Here is a 25,948-nt window from a genome sequence, read left to right on the forward strand (position 1 = left end):
AATCTATTTCCTTGGGGTAAGAAAAAAAAATCCTGTATCAATAATTTGGAAGCAATGCATCAGCTACAAATCACAGGAGAAGAAATCTCAACCTATCTGTCATCTTTCCACACATACAGGAAAGCCCTACCACCATGCTGCAGTAAAGGTAGTGCAGGAACTCAGTCATCCAAACGTGAGGATAGCATTCATGAGATGTTAATGAATAGAACTTTTAATGCTTGCTCTGTGTTGGGATAAAACACAGAGATGTATTTTGTAACTTACAACAGATGATGAGTTAGACTAAACCAGTCCCAAACTTCTTAGGCCCTCAACGCCTAAAGACACTGTAAGGTATACTAACTAGGTAGGTTTTATTAGGTAGCCAATGAAGAGAACACCAGGTGGTATTCCGGCAGGAAAAGAAGCTTATTTACCAAACTGCTGTGCCCGCCATGCATGGTGGAGAGGCATGGCTGAAAAGGGAAGACCCACCCCCTGGCCAGGACTTATGTAGGCCTGGGACAGGAAGAGGTGCAGCTAGGTGGGAGAAAAGTGTGGCCACCTTGGATCTGGATGTTACTTCAGAGCCTGGGATCCTCCTATGGTCAGATGGGAGGCAGGCGTGACCAGAGAATGTAGCCTAGCAGGAGGGGAAGGTGCCCTAGGTTTGCCAGTTACCTAGGTAACAGATACTGGGCAGAAACTTAGGCAAGAGGTGGAGAGGTATCTGCACAGGGCCTGCATGGCCTGGGCAGACCTTACAGACACTTTTATTATTATTATTATTATTTTGGTGAGTTATGGGCCTGAACTCAGGGCCTAGGTGCTGTCCCTGAATTCTTTTGCTCAAGGCTAGTGCTCTACCACTTAGAGCCATTGTGCTACTTCCAGTTTTCTGGTAAGTCGTTGGAGGTAAGAGTCCCATGGGCTTCCCTTTGGGCTGGCTTTGAACCACAACCCTCAGAAGCCACTCTCCGGAATAACTAATATTACAAGTGAGTCACCAGTGCTCAGGGAAGTCTAAGGCTTTCATCCCTCTCACCCCACCTACAGCCCCAAGACACAGTCCTATCCTCTGAAGAGAGGCAGGAATAAACTGTGGAATCAAGGCCAACTGAGTTCTCATCTAAATCCATGTCATCTGCAGCTTTTCCTTTCTTTAAAACAAAAACAAAAACAACCGCTTAAAGTAACAGAAATAACAGAAATAGTTACTGCTGAAAAACTTTGCTCAACCTACTAGAAATGATCTCAGGAAGTCGACCTGCTAGAATATCGCTCAGAACAGAAAATGCAAACTAGAGACCTTGTGAAACAGAAGTCTCTGATCAGAGGCCCTGCCTACCCAGGTTCTGAGCAGGCTACCCTGTCAGTGAACCCTAGCTCTATGATGAACTCTAGCTACAATGCTGAAGCGTTTTCCAACCAGCATGCCTACCTTATGCTGCTCCAGCTTGCGTTGTATGGTGTTGGCCGTTTCCTCATGGACCTGCTGGATGGCTATCTCCTCTCTCAGGGCCACCTCTGCCCTGTACAGCCAGGCCCCTATGGTGCCCAGAGGGGCAGGGAGAGATTTATCCAGCTGGATATGCCAGTCGAAGAGCTGAAAATGAAAACAAGCAGCAAAAAACATCTGTAATACAGAAGACAATTCCTAAAATTGCTCCCCACACTTTTTTTTTTAATGTGCTACTCCCGGGGTTTGAACTCGAGGCCTGGGCACTGTCCCTGAGCTTTTTTTTCCCACAAGGCTAGTACTCTACCATTTGAGTCACAGCTCCATTTCTGGCTTTTTGGGGGTAGCTAATTGGAGATAAAGAGTCTCACGGACTTTCTTGCCAAATCTGGCTTCAAACTATGATCCTCAGATCTCAGCCTCCTGAGTAGCTAGGTCCCTAAAAATGATTTCAAAAGTTCATATGATATTTAAAGCTAATAAGTACAAATGAATGTAATAAAGCCAAAATAAGCAAATATCTATGATGCTGAGTTTGAAGTTTTGAGGAGGAAGGGGAAAATGAGCATTATGGCAAATTGTGTACAAACAAAATACATGTTAGACATTGAAGGATATTATAAGGAAACACTTGCCCTTTTCTTCCATAGTAGTAGCATAAAGCACCCACTTATTTTCAGGGTTGCGTTTGCTAAAAGGGAAAAGCTGGGTTTGATGACATGAAGGGGTAGTCATTAATACACCACACGCTAAGCACATTGTCTTGGTCCAATGAGAGCCCCGTGAAGAGGCCCATGTGATGTGACTACCTGTAGGAAGTTCCGGTTACCTACACAGCTCTAGAGAAAGATGAGTTTTCAAGAGTCAATGGGCCTCAGATTTCCTAATTCTCCATTTCTTCTATAGAACCCGATTCTCAAACACTGTCTGCTAGTTCCCTGGAGCATCCATTAGGATGAGTTAAGGTGCTTAGGGATTAGGTTATTCTTTGATGGAGTTGATGAAAAAATAAATTACCAAAATAAGTAACATGGTTGTCTTGAGTCCAATATTCTAAATAGGGATAAAAAGATCTGAGGCCTTGCCATCTTGATCTTCAAGTTTTAACAAAGGGCATAAATAGGAATGATAGTAGGCAGTGTTCCTTCAGATTCACGAAAGATCAGATTATGAGAAAGCTTTAATTACAGAACATATAATTCTTTATCAACAGATTCTTAATGCTGATGAAACATTGAAAAGTGGGGCTGAGAATGTGGCTTAGTGGTAGAGTGCTTGTCTAGCATGCATGAAGCCCTGGGTTCGATTCCTCAGTACCACATAAACAGAAAAAGCCAGAAGTGGTGCTGTGGCTCAAGTAGGTAGAGTGCTAGCCATGAGCAAGAGACAGTGTCCAGGCCCTGAGTTCAAGCCCCAGGATTAGCAAAAAAAAAAAGAAGAAGAAGAAGAAGAAGCGTCTGATTCTCCATTTCTGGGACTCCTCTACAAGACCAGAGTTATCAATTCTAAACAACCCATCGTTAAGTATTGTAAGGCAAGAATTAAGGGGATAAATTAATCCATCATCCCCTCAATGACTGGCAAACAGCTATTCACACAAGTCTTTTCACCTGTGTCTGCAAGGGCAGAGCGCCGCATAGAGAAGCCCTTCACACCTAGGACACACAGCGGCACCGCTTCCCTAATGCTTTGTGGGAAAAGCTGGTGACACAGTCTTGACCAGGGAAATGAGCCATGGGGGAACTCACCCTGGCAGACACCCGGTCCCAGGACTGTTTCACCAACGCTTGGTCGAGGGACAATTTCCCATCTTTCTGCTGTGGTTGGATGAGATGTTCGATCTGCTTCCTTTTCATATCATATTGAACTCTGAAGTGCTTAAATGACTAAGAGAGGAACAAAACAGAAAAGCCACAAATGAGTCACACAGAGGAAAAGCAAAGGAAGCCATGCTTCCTAAATAACAATCCGTGTGGCCAGCACTCAGGACACACAGTTGACAGCACAGCTGTCCCTCACATAGCGCGGTTCACTTACTGTGGCTTCACTGTATTGTGGTTTTTTTTTAATTCTGTAATCTAATTCTAATGTAATTCTAAGTCTGTATCACAGAATGTTCACTCTATTGTGGAATTTTGCAGTATATAGTATTTAAATGGAGCATATAAAGTGTTTATAAGAGTATGAGAAAGAATACTAAGGGAGTAGGGAAGGTTTATAGGAGAGTTGGAAGGGTTTCTAAAGCCTTGAAATACGTATATGTGTAAATATACATACATATAAAAACACTGCTACTTCACAGATCCTCACCTATCGCGGGCGTCTCTAGAAAGTAACTCTCTCAGTATGTGAGGGATCGCTGTAATATCGATAGCAGTTATTATAGTAAAGACAGCTATGAATCAGCAAGCTGGAACCATGACCCTCGCCTTGGGGCTAAAAGCCTTCTACTTATTACCCTCTTTGGATTTCTTATAACCAGCAACATAAACATGAATTAATACTATGAGACAAGAAGTGCACAGACAAATAGCACGGGCAGAACTAAAGCCGAGGGCTGCTCATTTCTACCCATGGTTTACATACCAGTTGATATTTGTCAAGAGGTGATTAGAATGGACACCTCTGCTATGTAGGAAGATAGTTGTTTACTTCAAATTATAAACAACTTACCAAAAGAAATCACATACATTAAAATCATGCTAATCAAAGACAGCTAAATTTTTGTTTATGTAATTCTATGCTAAGCGGTTTAGTTTGTTGGACCTCCTATACATATCAAGCCTTCTAATTCTGTAGCATTAAAATATTATGTATCCTAGAGAATTTAACTAAACATATAATAACTAGACTTAACCGTCAGCCTGATGCCAACATAGAAGTAGTACTTTAAGTTCTACATGTTACACTAAATTAGTGCATCATAAAGTGTGATTCCAAGTCTAGATATCAATTGAAAATATCATTAAATTGTGTAATCATATTATAAAAACATGCAAGCGAAAGTCTAGCAGAAAATGGAGCTACAAGAACTGGAGACATTTGAACATGTAGATTCACGGGAAGGCCACTGGGGGGAGGTGGTGAGTAAAACTTTCACTATGAATTTTTTTCTTCCATTCTCTCTAACTTAATGGAATTTAAAGAATGGGAAAAAGAAAATAAGTATTTAACTCTCTCCCACAGAAGTTTATGTTTGTGAAAACTAGAAAACACAGTGTTAATTGGCAAGTTAAACTAGAAGATAACAAAATGTACCTATCAAAGAAAAATTTCCCTAGATACTGAGTTCAGATAGTCCCCAAGCCTGTTTTTTTAAGCTACAGATAAACATTTGTGGCTCAAAAGATATGTTTCTGTTAATTTTTTAATCCCTAATTTCCTTTTAATAAAATAACATTTGGGTCACCAGCAAGCTTATAACTTGCAGATTATATTTTGATTATTCGTGCTAGAATTAAAACTCATCAATGATTAAATAAGCATATAAATTTTGCTCTTAGCTTTTTTTGTTTTCAATTTACTGGCTCAATCATCTTATGATGGAGTTTAACCAAGACTTTTTTCGGGGAAGGGGGGTGGGGGAAAGGTTATTGAATTTCAGGCAAAGGATAGATGGAAAATAATCAAATATGGATTGTTGTGTCAAATTCAACAAAAACACAAATGCATAAAGTCAGGCACATTTGCAAACCTAGAAAAAATCATACACCAAGTGAATAATATTGGAATACGTTGTTTCTATGGACAAAGATGACATAATAAAACTCACTGAAAACTGGAATAATAGAATAGCAAGCCTGAGGAAAGGAGAAAGCAATAGAAGGTTTCATCTGAAGTATAATACATCCATGTGTGAAAATACCACAGCAAAATTCCCTTAAACAATTAACATACACGTTAAAGAATGAATGACGGGAATGACAGGTGCTGCTTTTGGTGGGAGAGCAGGCTACGGTGAGATGGGAAAGAGCAAGAGTTGGGAATGAGTGTGAACAAGGTGTAAGTACTCTACGTGCACGAAAATAGAGCAATGATAACTAGTGAAGTTGTTCTAAGAAGACGAGGGGGAATGAAGGAAAGTGACAAGGAGTAAAGTGAATCAATGTACACTGCGTATATATGTGTATGTGTTGGGTAGGTGGACGATGGATGAATGGATGGATGACAAAACTAATGCATGCCAATTTTAAATCTTTTTTAAAAAGCCAAACACAAAAATCATGATTGAACTTATTCCCTGTGGTATTCTCTTATTCTACCAAGTTCACTTTTATAGCTAAAAATAACTAAAATTGCACATGGAGAAGAATATAACACAGTATCATGCAGAATATGCCAATATATAGACTACTGTGGTCAGTTCTGTCACTAAAACAAGGTAGGGCATCTTAAATAGGTGAGACATGACAAAGCTCCCTAGAATAAATCACAGCTTCTTAATGGGAAAAACCTGTCTTCAAGTCTTCAAGTGAAAATTAGAAGCAGAAAACCAATTAATGGCAGAGTAATGAACCTAAGGAAAACAACCATAGTGACCTCTTCTTGAGGACAACAGTTCTGAATGGCATAGGGTGCAGGGTGCAGGAGAAGCTGATTTTCTTAAGAGCCACTTTCCAAACAATCATGTTGCAATCCTTTATTAAATTCGACTTATTTTGTGGTTATTTTCATTTGTCCCGACAGTGCTTTTGGTTTTTGTCTTGTTTTGTTTTGTCTTGGTGAATTTCAACATCAGGTGACGACCACTAAAGAGCTGTGCAGAGATAATCCCTATGTGTTTTTGTCCAGGGTCACCTATAGAAGACTGAATTCCCTACCAGTGACAACCTCTCAGAGCTCCATGTGTAGTATGGACAGAATACAGCTGAAAGCGTTCTGCTTAGTAGAATTATAGTATGTTCAGATTTATGAGAATACGTATTATTTCTCTGCAGGTTTTTCTTCTTAGTGTAATTTAACAGAGGAAGCATAGATTAAGTGACATAGATAAAGCACGCTCATGAAAAGCTTTTGAAACATTCACCGTCTCTTTCCCATACATTACCTGGTATTTCTCCTGCGGGTTTGATTCTATCATTTGTGCTCTTGTCAAATCCCTTTCAAATTGTTCTATCCAAACTTTCATTTCCTTCAAAATTAGTCTGTCTTCTCTCTGGAGACCATGAAACATGACAACCTTATTAGTAAGTGTGAATTTATTTAATTGATGGTTATATTTAATATGTAACATATCACAAGTGTCTCTGAAAATTTTTCTTTCTCCTTGTCCCACGTTTTTTGTTTTGTGTTTTTTTTTTTTTTTTTGGAGTGTAAGAAACTGAACAAACTAATTCTCAGAAAAGATCTTAATTGTCTCGTTAATTGCTGAAATTATCTACCTCCTTCCCCCTGCTCATCCTCAAAATGAAGAGAACTTAGTGTTCCCTTAAGTTAGAGCAACAAGTTAATAAGGAAAATGTGACATAATGTGACAGAAGATGACATCATGGCCAGAAAGACGCAGAAGGAAGGAGAGCCGGATGGAAACACAGGTTGGTGAGTGGCATTTCAGGCCCAGGTCACTGGCAATGCAGGAGTCTATTCTAGATGGAATTGACTTTGATTGATTGATTTCAGGGAGTTGCTGCTGCAATCATTTTGGAAAACTGCCCGCGTTATGATTTTAAAGTGATATTCAATATTAGAAGCTCCAAGGAGACAGAGAACACAAGGATCTTGCTCAATGTCAGATTCCTAGGTTGTTGCACCCTGGTTACTGCAAGAGGATTACCAAACTACCCACTGAACAAATGCATCGGTATTTTTCTATACATAATTACAGGAGGAAAAATTTAGTAGACATTCTTTTTTTAAAAAACAAAGATTTCATATTTGGCAAGAAATCCAAAGTAATCAGAGCTATATTATTTTTAGCATGACTATTAGGTGCTTGTAAGTAGCTTTCCCCTGTAGCATCTTGCTCACATGTCTGGTGACGCTGGTGAAAGGAGAGGAGGAATGTAGAATAGAAAGTGCGGTCCACATAGGCAGGAAGAACCAGCTCAAATTTGACTGGCCTATGCAACCATTCTGTGGCCTTGGTCCATCTTCAGCAGCTCACCTGAGTTTATTGGAGATAAGAGTCCCATGGACTTTCCTGCCCAGGCTGGCTTAGACCCACAACCCTTAGCTTCCTGAGTAATGAAGAGCGCAGGCATGAGTCACTGGTAAGTTGCTAGCAACACATTCTTAAAAGCCCAGGGGAAAATGCTCTGGATTCACTTGCAGCGGATCGGAGGTCTGCGGGGAGCATGGATCTGCACTGACACTTCACAGTATCTTCCTGTGGTTTTGGTGACAGTTAGGATCATCTCTGTTACCGAACCCAGACGGACTGGCATACATTGTTGGGATAATCCATGTTTTCTTCTCCTTTTTGGGTTGTATTTTTTTGTTGGTCATGGGGCTTGAACTATGGGCCTGGGGGCTTGAACTATGGGCCTGGACGCTGTCCCTGAGCTCTTCAGCTCAAAGCAAGTGCTCTACCACTTGAGTGCCACTTCTGGTTTCCTGGTGGTTCATTGGAGATACGTGTTTCATGGCCTTTTCCTGCCCAGGCTGGCTTTGAACCGCGATCCTCAGATCTCAGCCTCCTGAGTAGCTAGGATTACAGGCGTGAGCTACCGGCGCCTGGTTGCTTTTTGGTTTTCACAGATAGTCATCTGAATGTGAGCACTAATCTTCCTCATTCTCCTTGGACATTCTCTGCGAAACTTCTTTTGACCCAGAACTCTGTGCTCAGAGTCTTTTTCTTCTGTGCTAAGGATTCTAAAAGTTCCTTCCGCACACAGCTGCTTGGAGGTTTTGTGAGAACTCGAATGGCTGGGCACACACCGGGCTTTGTGATTCAGTGAACTGTGGCAAGGCCCAGGAATTTATAACTCTAACCAAGCATCCAGAGGAGCTGGGCTAGCTGGTGTACAGGCCGCATCCAGTCAACTACATAGTCAGCTACATGGGAGACATAATGCTGTACCCTGAATTACAGACCTGTCACGTGTGTTGTTATCTCCAGTGCCTGACCCAGTGTCTGTCTCTCAGTATTCACCCAATGTATGGCTGTGAAGCAGTTGTTACTTGATAGCATAGTTATTAAGAGGAAGAGGTATAACAGGAGACATTTGAAAAGCTTCAGCCCCTCCCACAATGCCTGGCCTCACTGATCACGTGAACATCATCAAGGCCCACATTATCCTGTTATTATTGGTCGATTATCATGCCCAGGAACACACTAGTAATGCATTCTTTTTGACTGATTGGGTTTTTTGTGTTTTCTGTCGTGCTGGTGACAGTGCTTCCACTCAGGGCCTGGGCGCTGTTCTTGAGCATTTTTCCCCTCAAGGCTAGTACTCTATTACTTAAGCCACAGCTCCACTTCTGACTCTTCAGTAGTTCATTAGAGATAAGAGTCCCATGGACTTTCCTGCCCAGGCTGGCTTAGGACCACAACCCTCAGCTTCCTGAGTAATGAAGAGCACAGGCATGAGACACTGGTAAATTGCTAGCAATGCATTCTTAAGAGGCCAGGGGAAAATGCTCCGGATTCACCAGCAGCGTACTGGAGGTCTGCAGGCAGCATGGATCTGCACTGACAGTCTTCAAGGACAGGCTTAGCAGGAACTGCTACCTCTGAGAGGAACCCCATGCTGTCCCTAAGAGCAGCTGGCTGTTACTAACAAATTATTTCACAAATCACCTGAGGATTATGCACTTAAAATAAGCTTTTTAGAATCCATTCAGCACGGGCTTTTTTTGTGTGTTGGCTGGGAGAGTATAGAAGGAAAGAGAGCGGTAGCTAATTATATACCCATTTCTAAGAGGGGAATGAAGTTTCAAACAGTCAAATCCCAGAACCCAACTGGTGGCTTTTCTGGAAACTTCACATGCATTCAAAAAAAAAAGACACTGGGACAATTTGCAAAAAGACCATATAAACTCCAAGCGGCTACACCATCAACTTGCTTTCTTTCCTTTTCTCTCTCTCCCTTCCTCCTTCACTCTTTCTCACAAACACAAAGCCATGTTTATATTTCTTGCCCTGTTTATATGTAAACTATTGCTTCATGAAACATGGAATAAACTAATGTAATATTTGACATGCTATTAGTTCATTCTGATTTTCCATTCTCAAGGTTGACATGAAATCTATTGTGTTGATGGGTATTGAATCATAGGCCCAGCTGTCATAGAAAGATGGAAAAGCTAAAATTTAGAAGAAGCAGTCAAAGCTTGAATATGAGCAAAGATTCAAAAATCATTCATCCTACAAATATTTTGTAGATATACTATAGAGCATGAATTTGATTAAACCATGTGGCTTAGTATAGAACAAAAGAGATGTGTGGAAATTCTGTTTGACAAAAATAACCTTTTCAAAAGAATTTCTGCTGGATATTTTAAGATACAAAAATAATCCTTTAACTGTTTTTTTTTGTTAATTTTTCTTGTTACTTAAGAAACCAAAGTTAGTTACCAGAAGTTTTTCTTTTATTAGCGTAATTACGGGTTAAAAGGAAATGAAAAATCCTCATGTGATTAAAGATTAAATCCACAGGAGTGGCTTCAACTTGCTGCTGACATTTAATAACACACATGCGTGGTTTTTTTTTCTGTTAGACATAAAGGAACTAACACTGTTAAGGTATTATAAGGAATATGGACATAGGGTGCATACATGCAGAGGAATGGCTCATAAGCTACAGAATGTAAGATACTTGAAACAGTTCACTCATTCCAGATTGTTTGAATCTTACCTGAAAACTTTGGATACAATATGCAAAGGATGAGAGAACTGGAAGTATTTCCTAACATAAAAAGATAATATATAGAAACACAATATAAATCAGGGACAAAAAAGTATACAGGGAATAAGAAGGAACTCAGCTGGCAGGCATCTTTTTTATAGACAAATAAGCAAGTATTTTAAAGGTGTAATTACTTTAAGAGGTTTCAATAGCTTCCTTTTTTGTTGTTCCACTAGGAGCTCGAATTCAAGGCCTACCCACTCCCCCATGGCTTTTTTGCTCAAGTCTGAGCCACATTTCTACCTTCAGGTTTTGTTTTTTTTTTTCTGGTTAATTGAAAATAAAAGTCTCATGGATTTTTTTTTTTTTTTGGCCTGTGCTGAATTTGAACCTCAATCTTCAGATCTCAGTCTCCTAATAGCTAGGATTATAGGTGCAGACCAACAGCACCCAAATGGTTTTTAAAACATTCAATATATCAACATATTTTAAGTTCAAATGGTCATGTGGGAAAACATAGTTTGTAGATGTGTTTTGAAATAAAATTAAACATTTTAGCAGAAGAACTATGTTAACAGAAGTAGGCGAACTTTTATCTTCCCCCTATTAAATACACTACCAGCTTATACCTAAGGAATATCTTGAGAAAGAAAATTTATTTATTATTATCTATTACCAGTAAGAAGATTATATTCCAAATGAAGCCCATACTATTTTCAATTGAAATAGACTCAACAAAGCTATAGACATCAAAAACACATGGAAAAATGGATACTTAGTAGATAGGTTAATTCACAGATGTTTAAAAATGAAGAAATTGCTAATACTTGAGTATTGCATGTTTTGAGAAGATGGTATATAATATAAAGATACATATAGCTTATAAATTCTTGAAAATTCATCAAGTAAAGTTTAGCACCATCTACCACAGAAACATCATAAAAATTATTTTTGGTTATTGAAAATATTCAAATTTTGATGCTTATCACATGTGTTCACAGCAAAGAGTAAAACATATTTTTGTCAAAATTAATTTTGAGAAGCCCTGAAGAAGTCAGGTGCTTCCTCTTTTAGGGAAGAAATGGAAGGAACTGTCTTACATGACCGAGGTTTATCATCTACAGAGTTAAGTTAATCCTTGGTAATAAAAAACGCTGCACTGCAGTGCTGAGAAGCTTGTCGGGGAGGCTCCCTGGATTAACTTCCTGCTCCTGAGTCTTAATGGAAGTAGCTTCTAGAAACTTCTTTCACTTCTCGATACTTCTTAGAAATACTTGCTTTACATACCATTGACAAACGAGCCTAGAGATGCAGGTTTGAGCTTGAATTTTGGAAAGTAGCAAGGGAAGTTTCCTTTTTACAAACCTAGAAGTTTCCTTTTTACAAACGGTGGAATGTCATGTTAATACAATCCCCCAACTCAAGACAACTCGTGCCCCTGTGTTAATTACTTCCTGAAGTCAGGGACAAGTCACTATTAATAGCAAATCTGTTTCTACTAGTAAACAATACAATAGAATAGAATCCCTGACCTTTTCCTTCCTTAGACCTGCTTCTAGTGTTCAAAAAAAAACAAAAAAACACACCTTAACGACTTTTGTTTTTCTAAATGATTTTCTTGGTAATGGCAAAGTACTCCAAAATTCTGATAGCAACCACAGAGACAGAGCATAGCTCCTAATTTTCCTGGGTCCATTTTCCCTTATAATTAAGCTGAAATTCAGCAGTGTATCACCCTTCGGTAATTAAACATAATCACAATTTACAAGGTAGGAAGAGAATAGAATATCCATTCTCACTGGAAATCTGGCCCTCCTATATTCTGCCTGGAACATAAAATGAGGCAAACTTGATAGATAAACTGATACTTTTTTTTTTTTTTTGGTCAGTCGTGGGGCTTGAACTCTGGGCCTGGGTGCTGTCCCTGCGCTCTTCAGCTCAAGGCAAGCGCTCTACTGCTTGAGCCACAGCACCACTTCCAGTTTTCTAGTGATTTATTGGAGATAAGAGTCTCACAGACTTTCCTGCCGGGGCTGGCTTTGAACTGCAATCCTCAGATCTCAGCCTCCTGAGTAGCTAGGATTACAGGCATGAGCCACCGGCGCCCAGCCTAAACTGATACTTTTAAAACATGTCAAAAGCCATAATATTTCATATGCCCTTTTGACTAGGAATTCCACTTCCAAGACTTTTCTTACAGCAAAGTTTTTTTACAAGACTGCTCATCTAATATTATTTGCCATTTGAAAAATTAGAAATTCACAGCAGTTAGGTCTGGATAAATTAGTGTATGTGTATGGGCTGTGGAGTTCTTTGCTCATTTCTTTAAATTTTTAATACTTTTGGCAGGATTAGCATTTTCAAGTCAAGACTTTATACTTGCTAGATACATGCTCTCTGACTTGGCCCACAGCCCCAGGCCTTTTTGGCTTTGGTTATTTTATGCCAAGGCTGACCTAGACTGCAATCCTCCAATGTATCTATGCTTCCTTCTGTAGCTGGGATTACAGGGTTTTGCCACTCCATCTGTCTTTATTCTACTGAGATGAGGTCTTGGGTATGTTATGCCCAGGCCAGCCTCAAATTATGATCCTCACAATATCAGACTCTGAAACTTCAAGGATTATAGACTTGAACCAATGTATCCAGCTTAAAAGTAGCATAAAACTTTATGGATACTGTGATCTATTTTGTTTAAAAATGTATCTTTAATGAATTTTTTAAATATTGGGAACAAATATGTTCACATTTTCCCCTAGGGTAGTTTTGGTCTAGAAGATGAGGTACAGATAAATTTCCTTTTTTCATGTCCAATTTTTAAGAGATATTAGTGACAATAAACCTGTCAATTAAGCATTAAAAAAAGTGTTAAATCATTGAAAAGATAAAAATCTAACTATGGTGAATAATTAAGATTTTCTGCTACCATGTTTGCTGTCACACAATCTAGAATTAAAATAAGATTTCCTAAGATCTAGTAGAGTAAGGAGCCTCACAAACTGTAGATGCAAATAATATGATGCATATAAAATTATTGCAATCCTCACATTAAAAGAAGGAACTAAAATGGAGTTGCCAGCACCATTTCCTCACCTGTAATGCGTCACCACTGAACAGTGAACATTTATCATCAGCAAAGCTCTCTGACATAGCCAACATATAAACAGAGAAACACTTCCACTATTCACTTCTCCATTGGATGATCTCTGTTCCTTGGTCAGTTTCTCTTGTATTAAATAAAATCGAATTTGATATTTTTGAAAACATCCTCATCGCCATCCGAGTTGAGCACACCACCCATACGTAAAGGAAACAGAGCTACCTCATCCTCTCGCCCGTCGGCGCCGGCATTGTGGACGTCAGGATAATGTGTCAGGAACTGGGCTACATAGGTCATGATGGACTTCTCATCTGGCTTATCCACATCCACATCTGCAAAGCCAAAGCACATGTGGACAAATTAACTCACAGTCACTGGGTTTTGATAACACAAGTTTTGAACTCTAGCAATTTACCGAAAAACACCATCCAAATGACAGGCAGAAAACCAGGCGCCAGTGGCTCACACCTGTCATCCTGGCTACTCAGGAAGCTGAGATCTGAGGATCATGGTTTAAAGCCAGCCCAGGCATGGAAGTCCCTGAGACCCTTATTTCCAATTAACTACCAAGAAAATAAAAAACCTGCCAGCAATGGAGCTATGACTCATGTAGTGGAGTGCTGGCCATGAGTAAAAACGTCTCTGAGACAGCACGAGCCCCAGGACCACCACTACCCCCCCAAAAAAAAGATTACATACCACCTATGTTACCTTCATTTACCTCACTGCCTAACACAAACAAAAGCTTAAAGATTTCCCAAACATGTGGAACTACTGACAGGAGCAGGTATACTCATCCGACACAGCAGACTTCAAACAAACATGACTCAAAAGAAACAAAGAAAGTCACTTCATATTAATAAATAGGATTTACTTCAATGATGTAACAAGCATAAATATATGCACCATTGAGGTTGATGAATAGTTCACTGGCACCAAAGCACTGAATGAATGGTTATTAATATTTCTGTATCTAATGACAAACCCTTTAAAGACAGAATCTTAAATTGCTACTAATTTCCTCTATTTACTTTACTCTTTGGATTATATAATGTGATTATTTTATCACATCACAATCCCTGTTCTTCCAACACGCGTCCAAAACCTTCATTCCACCCTTAGGCACACTCAGTCCAGTTCCCATGGCTTTGAACTACAATCTGTTAGTGGCTGGCCATATGTCAAAGCCAAAAAGCCACGTGGAGCAACGCTGTCATATTTGGTTCCTAAACATGATGACACATACTATCTATCCAGAAGGAAGTTGGTCCGCGAGGGTATTATGTCTTCCTGCTTTCCTCCAGCTTTCTGGCTCTTAACAGAGGGTTATGAGTCATGCCACGTGTGGATTTGGTACACACACAAGCCAGTACAGCCAGAAGTACATGTTGCATGACCGGGCGTACCTTCAGGATCCAGCAGCCGCGGGATGCCCAGTTGTGTTTCAGCAATACTGAAAGCATCCTCCAGATTTTCTCGGTTCGATCTGCTTTTCACCTTCTCCAGGTCTACCAGCTCCGGCCGGATGGCATGGATGACGGAATGAAAGGCAAGTCCGCTTCTCCAGCTCCGCCCGAAGTCTTTCAGTTCTATTCCCATCTGCCTTAAGGTAACAAACAAAAACAATGTCAAACTACCAGGAAACAAAAGCACGTGCCCGGTCTATAAGGACCCAACCAACCAAACCCTAGTATTTTTCATTAATGAGGTGCATGTCAGTTAATTGTTACTGAATACAATTAAGCAAAACCATTTCCTAGAGGACATAACAGGTCAAAATTCAAGTTAATGATACTTAGAATTTTCTAGATGAGAGGTTTTTTGTTTTGTTTTGTTTTGTTTGGAATGAAGATGGGTCCTTATAAAGCAAATGTGGACATTTATAAAAAGGAAACCAATTTAAGGCAAAAGATGTAACAAAATGTTTAAAAGAAAAATGGTGAGAATACCAAGGGTGATCATAACTAACCATGAGAAATTTTTTTGAAGAAGTGCTAAACCTATAAATGTGACTATGTAGTGAGCATGGATACAGGAAACTGGTAATTTTTTTAAAGTTGTTCTCATTTAACTTTATAGTTATTCTCACAAAAGGAGAAACATTACTTAATTTTTACCACATTCTCAAACTTTCTATGAAAAATACTTACTCAGTGAAAAGTATTAACTGAAATCCTCATTAACAGAAACTGGCAAGTGCTCATAAATATGATCTCAGTAAACTTAAGGTTTACCAAACATGTTTACCAAAGTATATTCAGATTGTGTAAAATATTATGAGTTAAAATTAGCACCATTGGGCCTAACCATGGACTTCCTAAATCAATATTTTTGTACGTTTTTTTTACTGCAAAAATGTTGTACAGAGGGGTTAGAGCTCCATGAGCAAGGTAATGAGTACATTTCCTATTGAGCATTGTTGCCTCCTCCTTGGCTAAATCAAGATTTTAAAATAATTTTATAGGATTCCAGTAATCCTATAAGATGAATTTTCTCTTAGCTTTTTGGAGATTTTTTTCTTTTTTTTGTAGAACGGATTTAAATTCTTACAACCCCTGCAAGTTTAAAAGTCTGTCCTTAATTATTTATTCACACATCACTTCTTTATCTTACTTTTCTACTTATATTTTTTCTTTGCTCATATTTCTTTATTTAATATGTTTCTCGGTTGGGTGTGGTAGCCATGCCTGTAATCTCAGCTACTCGGGAGGTAGAGACAACTGATAGAAGGTAATAGTCCAGGTAAGATATTGGTAAGACCCTGTCTCAAAAACAGACTGAGCTAACTTGAACATGCCTGTTAACTTGCTGATTGAGATGATGGAGGTAGAACAATCGTAATTAAATGCCAGTCCAAGCAAACTCATCTTCAGACCCTACAAGCCAAAGTGGGGATCGGAGCTCCTGTAGTAGAGTGTCTGTAAGTCCATTCATTCCCCAGGCACACACACACACACACACACACACACACACACACACACACACACACACACACACACACAACTTTCTGTTTCTTTACACCAGTTCAGATTAATTTTTAACAAAATATGATGGGGCATAAAAATTAGCTAATAAATATTTACATGTTTTGGTGTATTTTATATTTTCTGTTGGGGAAAAAGTATATTGTATTTTTGTTGGGGAAAAAAGTATATATGCATATTCATCCATTTAAAGATACATGTGCACCCTGTTCTGGTTAGATCCATGTTTAAGTAAATGTCTCCGACTACATGCAATGCATTACTAAAAAGTTTAAGTTCAAACTTCTCATTTAAGAATCATATATATATATATATATATATATATATATATATGCCCAAAGAAAACTCTGACCCATCACTTCAAGAAATGATAAAATAGTTGGGCACTGGTGGCTCATGCCTGTAATCCTAGCTGCTTGGGAACTTTAGACTGGGATGACTGTAGCTCAAGACCAGCTTGGACATACACAAGAGCACCTATCTTACCTGCGGGCATGGAGTTACACACTTATTATCCCCCCTACATGGCAGGCTGAGGTCAGGAGGCTCACACACTTAGGTTACCCTGAGCAGGAAACTCCACAGACTAAGAAGGTAGATGTAATAGTACGTGTCTGTCAGGCTACAGTGGGAAGCAAATATAGGCAAATCATGGCCTAGGCCGATGCCTGGGCAAAACATTAAGATACTATCACAAAAACAACCAGTGCAAAACGGGCTGTCAGCAGGGCTTACGTGGTGGAGTGCCTACCTAGCAACACAAAACCCCAAGTTCAAACTCCAGTACTAAAAGAGGAAAAAACAACTGGTAAAAAATACATCCAGGGCTGGGAAGGTGGCTCAGTGGTAGAGCGCTTGCCTTGCATGCCTGAGGCCCTGGGTTCGATTCCTCAGCACCACATAAGCAAAAAGAAAAAAGCTGGAAGTGGCGCTGTGGCTCAAGTGGTAGAGCGCTAGCCTTGAGCTGAAGAGCTGAGGGACAGTGTCCAGGGCCCAGAGTTCAGGCCCCACGACTGGACCAAAAATATATATATATATATCCAGTAGGAAGTGGCACTGTGGCTCAAGTGGTAGAGTGCTAGCCTTGAGCTGAAGAGCTCAGGGACAGTGCCCAGGCCCAGAGTTCAAGGCCCATGACCAACCCCCCCCCCAAAAAAACAAAAACTATATATATATTATCTAGTATATAGGTCTTTCGGACTTGTATTGCACATTTACTTTTAATTGTATACATATAATGAACTTGGCTTAAAGAGTCTAAGGAATCTGAAGTCTTTTCTCCATGTCAGATAAGTCATTGTTTGGAAAGCACACACTGGGATAGAATTCAAAGCAGATTGTACAAAGACCTCCAATGCATACAAAGCAATACCCAGGGGAGTGAGCGCGTTCGAGTACTGATGGCTAAACACCCAGCAGATCTAACGTTCTGGATAGTTTCACAGACAATGAAAATATAACTTCCATATCTGTTTCATATACACAAGCTGCAGAAATGACTTTGGGCCGTCTCCCAATCCCTGCACATCTTGGAAACCCAACTCCGTCCACATGGAGCTAGGCAAAATGGAGGAAGCTGACCCCTCCTTGGATTTGAGTTCACCTGAGCTACTGTGCTATGAAATAACCTTCAATCTAGCTTTAGTTAATTGTAATTGAGTGTAGAGCAATGGAAAGCTCAATGTCACACAGACAATACTGCAATGGCGTCATGACCAAGGGCTGCCTGTGTCACCTGTCTTCTCCCTGGACCGCTGCTTCCCTTCTTGGCCCATCACGTTGTAATCAAGAGCTCTAATGCCCAGTGTGCTGCTTGAAAACATGCTCCAACCACATGCAGGCTTTTGACATTTCAATTTCTACTACACACTCAAGGAGCCATAAGCTTTGCTCTTCAGAAATACTTCTGACTCTGTCTGGAATTAGAAAACCAACCACTTACACACTTTCAAAGCGAAGCAAAATTGCAGATATTAGCAGCACTGACTGTGTCTTCTCTACGTTTAACTTTTCCTTCCTTATTTCCTGCTCCTCCAACATTTTTGAAAATAGAACTCCCTACATTCAGCATTTCAATGTTGCATAATAAGTACTTGTTTACAACTTTTTCTCCAGCAGGAGTTAATCAAATTCAGATTAGTGTTAGATGAAATGAGAGAGCAAGCGAGTTGATTTTTACATGTCATCTAGGAAGATCAAACAAAAGCACAACTTCTATGTGAAGAAAATTGCCTCTGATCCCATCAGACTACAAAACATTGTCATGCTCAACTGAACACCACTAAAATTGCTAGGAGATTTCTTGAGAATGCTAATTTTCTACCCATCACTATAACAGAAGTATATACATAGGCAAATTTAGATTTTAATCCAAAAAGCTAAAGTTGACAGAGGAAACTCTATTCCAGATAAAAGATAAGACCAGAGGTGGGGGGAGGGATTAAATGGCAAGAAAGTTTCAGGAAATAAAAGTTTAAGGAAATAAAATTAGATTTGGAATGTGGGTCTTTTTTTTAATTGTGAAAATGATTTCTTTGTTGCTTTGTATGTCCCTCCTCCACAGTATAACCCGCTTTCACTATATTTGATGTTGGTATAATTTGTGGAGGGGAAGGGAAAAAACAAATTATTTAAATAGGGATCCAGGTGGAATGTGGATCTTAATTTGTATGATTATGACACCTTATTTAATAGTCTTACCAAGAGGTAAGCTAGTAAAAATATCTGATTATTCATCTGGGCAAAGATTATTTTCAAGCACAGAAACTCTAAACAATGACTTGATAACATAAGCCTTCCTGCTAATAATCAAAAGTACCGGATTGATCAATTTTACTCATCAGGCCTAGTCACAGCAATGAAAATTGAATTCATTTTTGTCACAGCCTTTCCCTAGAGCCCTAGTGGCAATTTCCTGTTTATATTTACAATCAAGGAGACTGTCTCTTTGACTGTCTGACTGTCTCTTCAAATCTTGCAAGCAGAAGGAACGTAAGTAATAAATTGATCAGTCATCACAGACTTTCAGCTCTGGATACTTACTTTCCTGCTGTGTACTGCACCCATTTCAACAGAGCCTTCTTGGCATTTCCTTGGATCCTGGTGGGCACCTTGCGTTTGCTTGGGGGGCTGGCGGTCTCCGTGCTGAGCAGGCTGTCCACAGAGGAGGCACTGCTGGACAGTGACTGCAGCTGGGGCAGGTTGCTGGTCAGCTCTTCAATCTGTGCATGAGATTCATCATTGTTCCTCTGCTCCCAGAGAGACTTGCTTCTCCCCCTCCCACCAACTGAAAGCGATTGATCTTAACATCCCTTGAGCAGTACAAGGACTTTCCAGGCAGAGTAGGTGTCTTCCTCCTCCTTTCTGCACTTCCCATGGCCATCACTAGATCTGCAGCCACACGGCAGTACATGGGTGTGTGCTGCCTGGGTGAGATGAATGGGTCGTGTTTGTCTCTCACAGTTTCAGATGTTTGAAACTTATCCTCGATGTGATGAGACTGGGAAATACTGCAAAGTAAAACCTAACTGAAGATCCTTGGGGGAGATGCATTGGGAACAAACTCATTGGTTTCTTATGGGATCCTGGTTAGTTCTCATGAGAGGACTGCTATACAAATCAGCTTGTAATTCTCTGCTGTCTGCCTTCCTGCCACACCACATGATCTTTCTGACTTGCAAACACCCCGTGTGATAGACCAGACCATGACAGGATGTGGCCAGGGCTCCCTTATCAGAGCCACTTACATTTTCAATCTCACAACTGTGAGCTAATCAGCTTCTTTATAAGTTAAAGCGCCTCGGGTATTTTGTGTTCACAATGGAAAACAGACTAACACTTGAGTAGAACAATTATTCTACAAGAAATGCCAAGTTAATGATGAGAAATCATGTCTGATAGGATTCTGGAACTTCTCCATGACAGGAAATAAAACATTTCCTGAGCTTCTACTACAGTTACATAGTATACAGTACACAGATATACAGTTATGCAGTCTATCTCCATAATGAGATTCCTCAGTTGAAGTTCTCTGAGATACAGGTTCAGGTAAAACACCTTGGCAGGGGAGATGATGAAATTCTGCTACCAAAAGACTGTGTATACAGTTGAAGGCCACCCAAAGGAATGGCAGACCATTCTCTCCCCACCCATGATTTTACAACAGGTTATAAAACGGACATGTAGGACCATACCTGGAAGTACAGAATAATGGTCCACACCAGTCCAAGAACGATGGATGGACGGCCATCAGCTATGTCAGTGCAGTTGATGTTCACTAATTTAATCTGTTTAAAAACAAACATTCTACTAGTAATAAGCTACAATGTAACAACCCACTTAATCATGCAATAATTAGGTCTTAGCTACCGAGACGGTTTGGTTATCCTGTGTCATGGTATATGACAAGAACAGATGGACCACAAAACAGCAAGCACGTGGTTTTGGTGAACTTTTGGGCAAAATGAAAACAGCTACAAAACAGATTTCACAAACTTCTTTTGCTTAAAGTTGAAAAACAAAACAAATATTTATATATTTATGTATATAAATATATAATATATAAATATGCTTATTTATATATGACATGTGCATAACCATGCAGGGATTAACTAATAAAAACATCAAACAAAATGTGGTTTTCTTTACATTGAGGAGTTGTGCATGTTTAAAAGAAACCATGGTGAGTAGCTGAGGAAGAAGCACTTACATTGCAGGTTGCTACCAAAGAGCCTGAAACTTAGGTTGTCTTTTACCTATAGAAAGCAGGAGTTAAAAACTCTAAAGTTTATACTAACCGGTGATCCTCGATACATGGACTGCCATGAAAAACAAAGGGAGAAGATGACATACAGATGCAAATGATCCTTTAAAATCAGTATGATTTGCTCAAAGGGAAACAAACGTATTACATTTAGAGCATGGCTTTTTAAAGACAAACAAAGGAAAGTTGAGAATTGGCACAATAGAGATTGTTACCATTAAGTTCTCTATTTAGGGACAATAATAACCGTTAAGAATTGAAGATACATATTTCTCTGTCTACAGATAAATTCCAATTTTTTTCCAACTATTAAAGATGTTATTTTTAAAATAATAAGCAAAATGGACTTATATGGTAAGTCTGTCAACCTCTAAGTATGAAACAACCACTGCCCATCATCCTCACCACAATTCCTATAGAAGTCAGAAAACAGATGAAAAACAACATATACTCCTAGTTAATAATTGTCACCAAGATTTCATGACATGTGTTAATAATAATAATAATGTTCAGAAGTATGAAGCATGAAATTTGCAGAATTCATCCAAATTTATACTGACCCATTAAACCATCAACTTATTAAAACATAAATAATGGGCAAAGTGTGGTGCTGTCTGTAATTCCAGACATGTGGGAGAAAGTAGAAGGAAATATATCTAATAACACAATGGAATAGGGGTATGATCTAGGTGTGTACCTGGCCTAGCAAGGGTGAGGACCAAGACCCTGAGTTCGAACCCCAGTAACACACACACCAAAAAAAAAGTGCTTTATATGGTCAACAATCTAAGCTTTTTTTTTGGTAGGTCATGAGGCTTAGACACTATCCCTCAGATCTTCAGCTCAAGGCAAGTGCTCTACCACTGGAGCCAAGCACCACTTTGGGTTTTCTGGTGGTTAAGTGGAGATAAGTTTCACAAACTTTCCTGCCAGGGCTGGCTTTGAGCCATGATCCTCAGATCTCAGCCTCCTGGGTAGCTAGGATTACAGGCATGAGCCAACAGCATCTAGCAATCTAGCCTTTTTTAAAGTATCCTGTTTGATATTAAGTATTTGATTATAAATTTGTAAAGCATATGAATTAATTCACAACATACAGATTGAGAAGAAAATAATCAAAACATTCTATTTTTCAGAATTATGTGGGTATCCATTTATAAACTTAGTTCTGCAAATGCCAAGTACAGATATCCTAAGTTTTCACAAAGTAGAAATAGTTAAATTTAAGAGACATGCCTTTTGGGAACTATTACATTATCTAACAATATTACATGCATGCGTTGCATTTTGACTTAGCAATCACGTTTCTAGGAAGTAATGAAGAAATTACTCCTCCAGCAATGTGGAAGTGTTGGTGAGCCATGATAGTATCCCTCGCCCTAAAATAAACTGAAAGAATTAAAGTCACCTGGGATGTGTGTGTTTGATGTGTGGTGTGTGCATGTGAATGTAGCACAACACTACATAGAATACAATTGCAAGTTACCTCTGTTATGAATGAATACTATAAACACACTGAAGAAGAACTAGGAAGTAACATCAGGACATTTAGAAAATAGCTTTATGACTTGACACTAAGGTGCTAAATACAGACAGAAGTACATGGATTGTGTTCTCCGGTTAGTGATGGTTTGCATGGGTGTATGGACTGGTAATTCTTGAACTATTTCATATGTAGATTCATTCTTCACAAATACATAAATGCATTAAAATGAGAACAGGGGCAAAACACATTATGTAAGGAGAGAATAAGTCTCACAGTGTGTTCTGGAACCAAAGTTATCACTGTAACCTAATGGTTTAAACATACACATACAAACAGACCCAGCAGGGAGGAAGGTTTGTGCGCAGGTGTGTACAGGGGAGGAGACTGGAGAGAGAGGACACATACATGTGTCTACATTTGTTGGCAAACCTAATATTTCTTAGCAGTGACAGTAGCGAGAACCCAGGATCCATGACTTTCTAGTAGCCACAACACACCTAGGAGCCAGACACGGGCTCTAACTACCATCACCAACAAGAAGAGCAAAGCTTCCTTTGAGAACTGACTGATTCTGGGACCGGTCACAATGCAATATGAGCAATAATTAATCACTGATTGCATCTGTAGGATGAGACCAATACAAATGAGTTCAAATGGAAGGAAATAGCCAGTTGCACAAATAAACAGACACATATGGGGCAAATGACATCTTTTTCATACAGGATGCTTTTAATAGTAAATGTAGATGGAATGAGAGGAACAAGTATCTGTTGGAAGCAATATGTGAAAGTCTGAAGAAGAGCAGAGAAATCAGACAGGACCCGTTGGGGGGGTGCAAGTCATTTCTCAACCACGAGAGAGAAAGCAGCAATAGAAAAGGATGGCAGACATCAATTGCTGTGACCCAAACAGGTATTAGAAGCTCAGTCTTTAAATTCATCTTAATAGAATTGGAAATTAAGCCTCTGGGCAGATCAAGACAAGGTCAAGGTAATATTATGTCATTTGCAGGGAAATGGATGGACCTGGGGAAATTATGCGAAAGTGAAGTGAGTCAGCTGCAGAGAGGCAAAAGGCACGTGTTTTCTCTCCTCTGTGGAAATTCAGTACACAATAGCAACATCTATGAAAACATACATGGGCCAGATGCCCATACACACAAGCAACCTGACTTAGCTAGGGGATGGGAGGGAGGGGGCGGGGAGGATTCCCACGGGGAAACTCCTTCCAACAATTAAAGGACAGGTGAACAAAATGAGCAACTTCAGAAAGCTGAAACACATTTTGCCTGAGGAGAGGTGGGACTTAAGGGGAGGGTGGAAGATGAACCGAGGTAAGAATTCAGTCTTGATATTCAAGGTCCTCGGGTGGAGTACTGTGCCTGGTGACTGGGGAGGTGGGGTTGGGACAGATGCGCAGAATGATGGAAGGGATAACACTGATCAAGATGCCTTGTGTTTATTAACTGACATGAATCGAAACCCCTTCGTACAATTACTTAAAGATTGTTTTTAAAAAGGGGCACTAAGGTCAAGATAGGGTCACTGGGGTGGCTTTGTCAGAAGCTGACATGAGCTTCTCTACCGCCCCAGTGTGTGACACCTTCCATTAGGTATGAGGCAGCGAAATGCACGTGTCATGCTGTGGACTTGCTGGCCTCCAGAACTGTGAGCCAAGTACACTTCCTTCATTATAAATTATCCAGCCCCAAGTGTTGGCTATAGACACAGAAAACTATGACCCCCATCACTTTACCATAGGATCACTGTTAACATCATCAGCAAGAGAATATAACAGACCTCTCTGCCCACTAAAATGCCACACAGGGAAGAACGCCACAGGCCTTCCTTGGAGTTCTTGCAGGCAATGTACAGCCTTAGTCTGACTATGAGAGAGCATCATGCCAACCCATGTCCAGAGTCCATCTGCCCAAAGCACCAAAGGTTGTAGAAGACAACAATGAAGACTTGCCTTAGAAGACGGACACAAGTAAATGCATACTGTGAAGTTGGATTGAGTCCTGAGCCAAAGATGGTAAAGGTTTGTGCTCTAGTTAGTAGTTTCAACTGTAACTTTCCTATTTTAGTAACAGTACCATGTTTATGGAAGCGCTTAAGATTAGAGGAAGGGGAACAGAGCAATGTAAAATTTCTCTTTGGCAATTCCTTCGTAAATCTAAAATTATTTCACAATGACATGGTCTGTCCGTGCAGTTCCACTGATGCACTGCGTTTGTATCCCACAGCCGGTGGTGGCAATGCCAGGAAGCCCAGGCCTTCTTACCTTTCTTCCTTCCAGGAACTTGAGGGCAGTGCCGATGTTTGCCATAGCTCGGATGCGTTTCCCACCACGGCCCTGTTCACAAGGCTGGGGAAATAGAAGCAGGAAGAAATAGGAATGTATATAGGTTCATTTCACTCCTGTGCATGCGACAAACAGTTGTTTGGGCCTTTACCTTGTAAGTATGAATCTTTGGAAACGTCTTTTTTCACCAAATATTGTATCCCTGAGTTTCATCTATATCATTGCCTTTCACCAGATTCCAGTCTTCTTCTTTTTTTTTTTTATGTCAGTCCTGGGTCTTGAACTCTGGGCCTGGGTGCTGTCCCTGAGCTCTTCAGCTCAAGGCTAGTGCTCTACCACTTGAACCAGAGTGTCACTTCTGGTTTTCTGAGTGGTTTACTGGAGCTAAGAGTTTCTCAGACGTTCCTGCCTGGGCTGGCTTTGAACCTCGATCCTCAGATCTCAGCCTCCTGAGTAGCTAGGATGACAGGCATGAGCCACGAGCGCCTGGCTAGATTCCATTCTTTTTGACAGCTATGAAATGTGCCACTCTTATGCTCTCTTTCTCTTGTGAACCTGAATTATTTCTAGGACATTAGGTTATGCTCCTTGCTGGTAGATAATTCTCATTCTTCTCACCTTTTTATGCAAGCACAGCTTCTCTTGGGTGCAATAGAAAGGAGGAGAATGCTGAGACAGTGGGAAATGTAAAACTTCCCAGCTGTAAAGTAATACCACACTTTTCCTTTCCTCTTTCACTCTTGTTAGCATTCAAAAAGAATCCCTTGATATAGGTCCTCTACAACCCTTCAACCCTTGATATTGACAGGGACTTCAATGTGCTTCTCTAATTAAATATATGGAAAACGTAGATAGTATTTTCTCCATGCCCTTCATTTGTGTTTTCCTTACACATCAATGATGTGGATATCTCTTACTTATCTCTGCTTTGTATATTTATTTTCTACAATGTTTTTATTTTTACCTCTCTTACCCTAATTGTTCCTTGAATTGCTTCAACCTTATTTTAAATATACTTAACCTCCCCCCCCCCCTCTGTTGTTTTTTGTTTGTTTTTTCTTTTTGGTCCAAGACCAGAACTCAAA

At 39.9% G+C, this 25,948-nt stretch overlaps 1 protein-coding gene across 1 annotated transcript in view; it reads right to left on the minus strand.

Moving 5' to 3' along the window:
- The window catches only part of Syne1 (spectrin repeat containing nuclear envelope protein 1), a 385,765-nt gene that overhangs the window by 293,301 nt on the left and 66,516 nt on the right, over positions 1-25,948 (minus strand). The window contains exons 4-12 of the mRNA XM_042700560.1: positions 24,843-24,926; positions 20,505-20,597; positions 19,354-19,532; positions 14,734-14,930; positions 13,550-13,659; positions 10,237-10,287; positions 6,489-6,596; positions 3,190-3,327; positions 1,424-1,588 (exon numbers count right to left, since the gene is read on the minus strand). Of these exons, the coding sequence (XP_042556494.1) occupies positions 1,424-1,588; positions 3,190-3,327; positions 6,489-6,596; positions 10,237-10,287; positions 13,550-13,659; positions 14,734-14,930; positions 19,354-19,532; positions 20,505-20,597; positions 24,843-24,926 (1,125 nt within the window). The remainder of the gene's footprint in view (positions 1-1,423; positions 1,589-3,189; positions 3,328-6,488; positions 6,597-10,236; positions 10,288-13,549; positions 13,660-14,733; positions 14,931-19,353; positions 19,533-20,504; positions 20,598-24,842; positions 24,927-25,948) is intronic.

The sequence above is a fragment of the Dipodomys spectabilis genome, unplaced genomic scaffold, assembly GCF_019054845.1.
Source record: "Dipodomys spectabilis isolate Male_0828 unplaced genomic scaffold, ASM1905484v1 ptg000001l, whole genome shotgun sequence".
In the NCBI taxonomy this organism is placed as follows: domain Eukaryota; kingdom Metazoa; phylum Chordata; class Mammalia; order Rodentia; family Heteromyidae; genus Dipodomys; species Dipodomys spectabilis.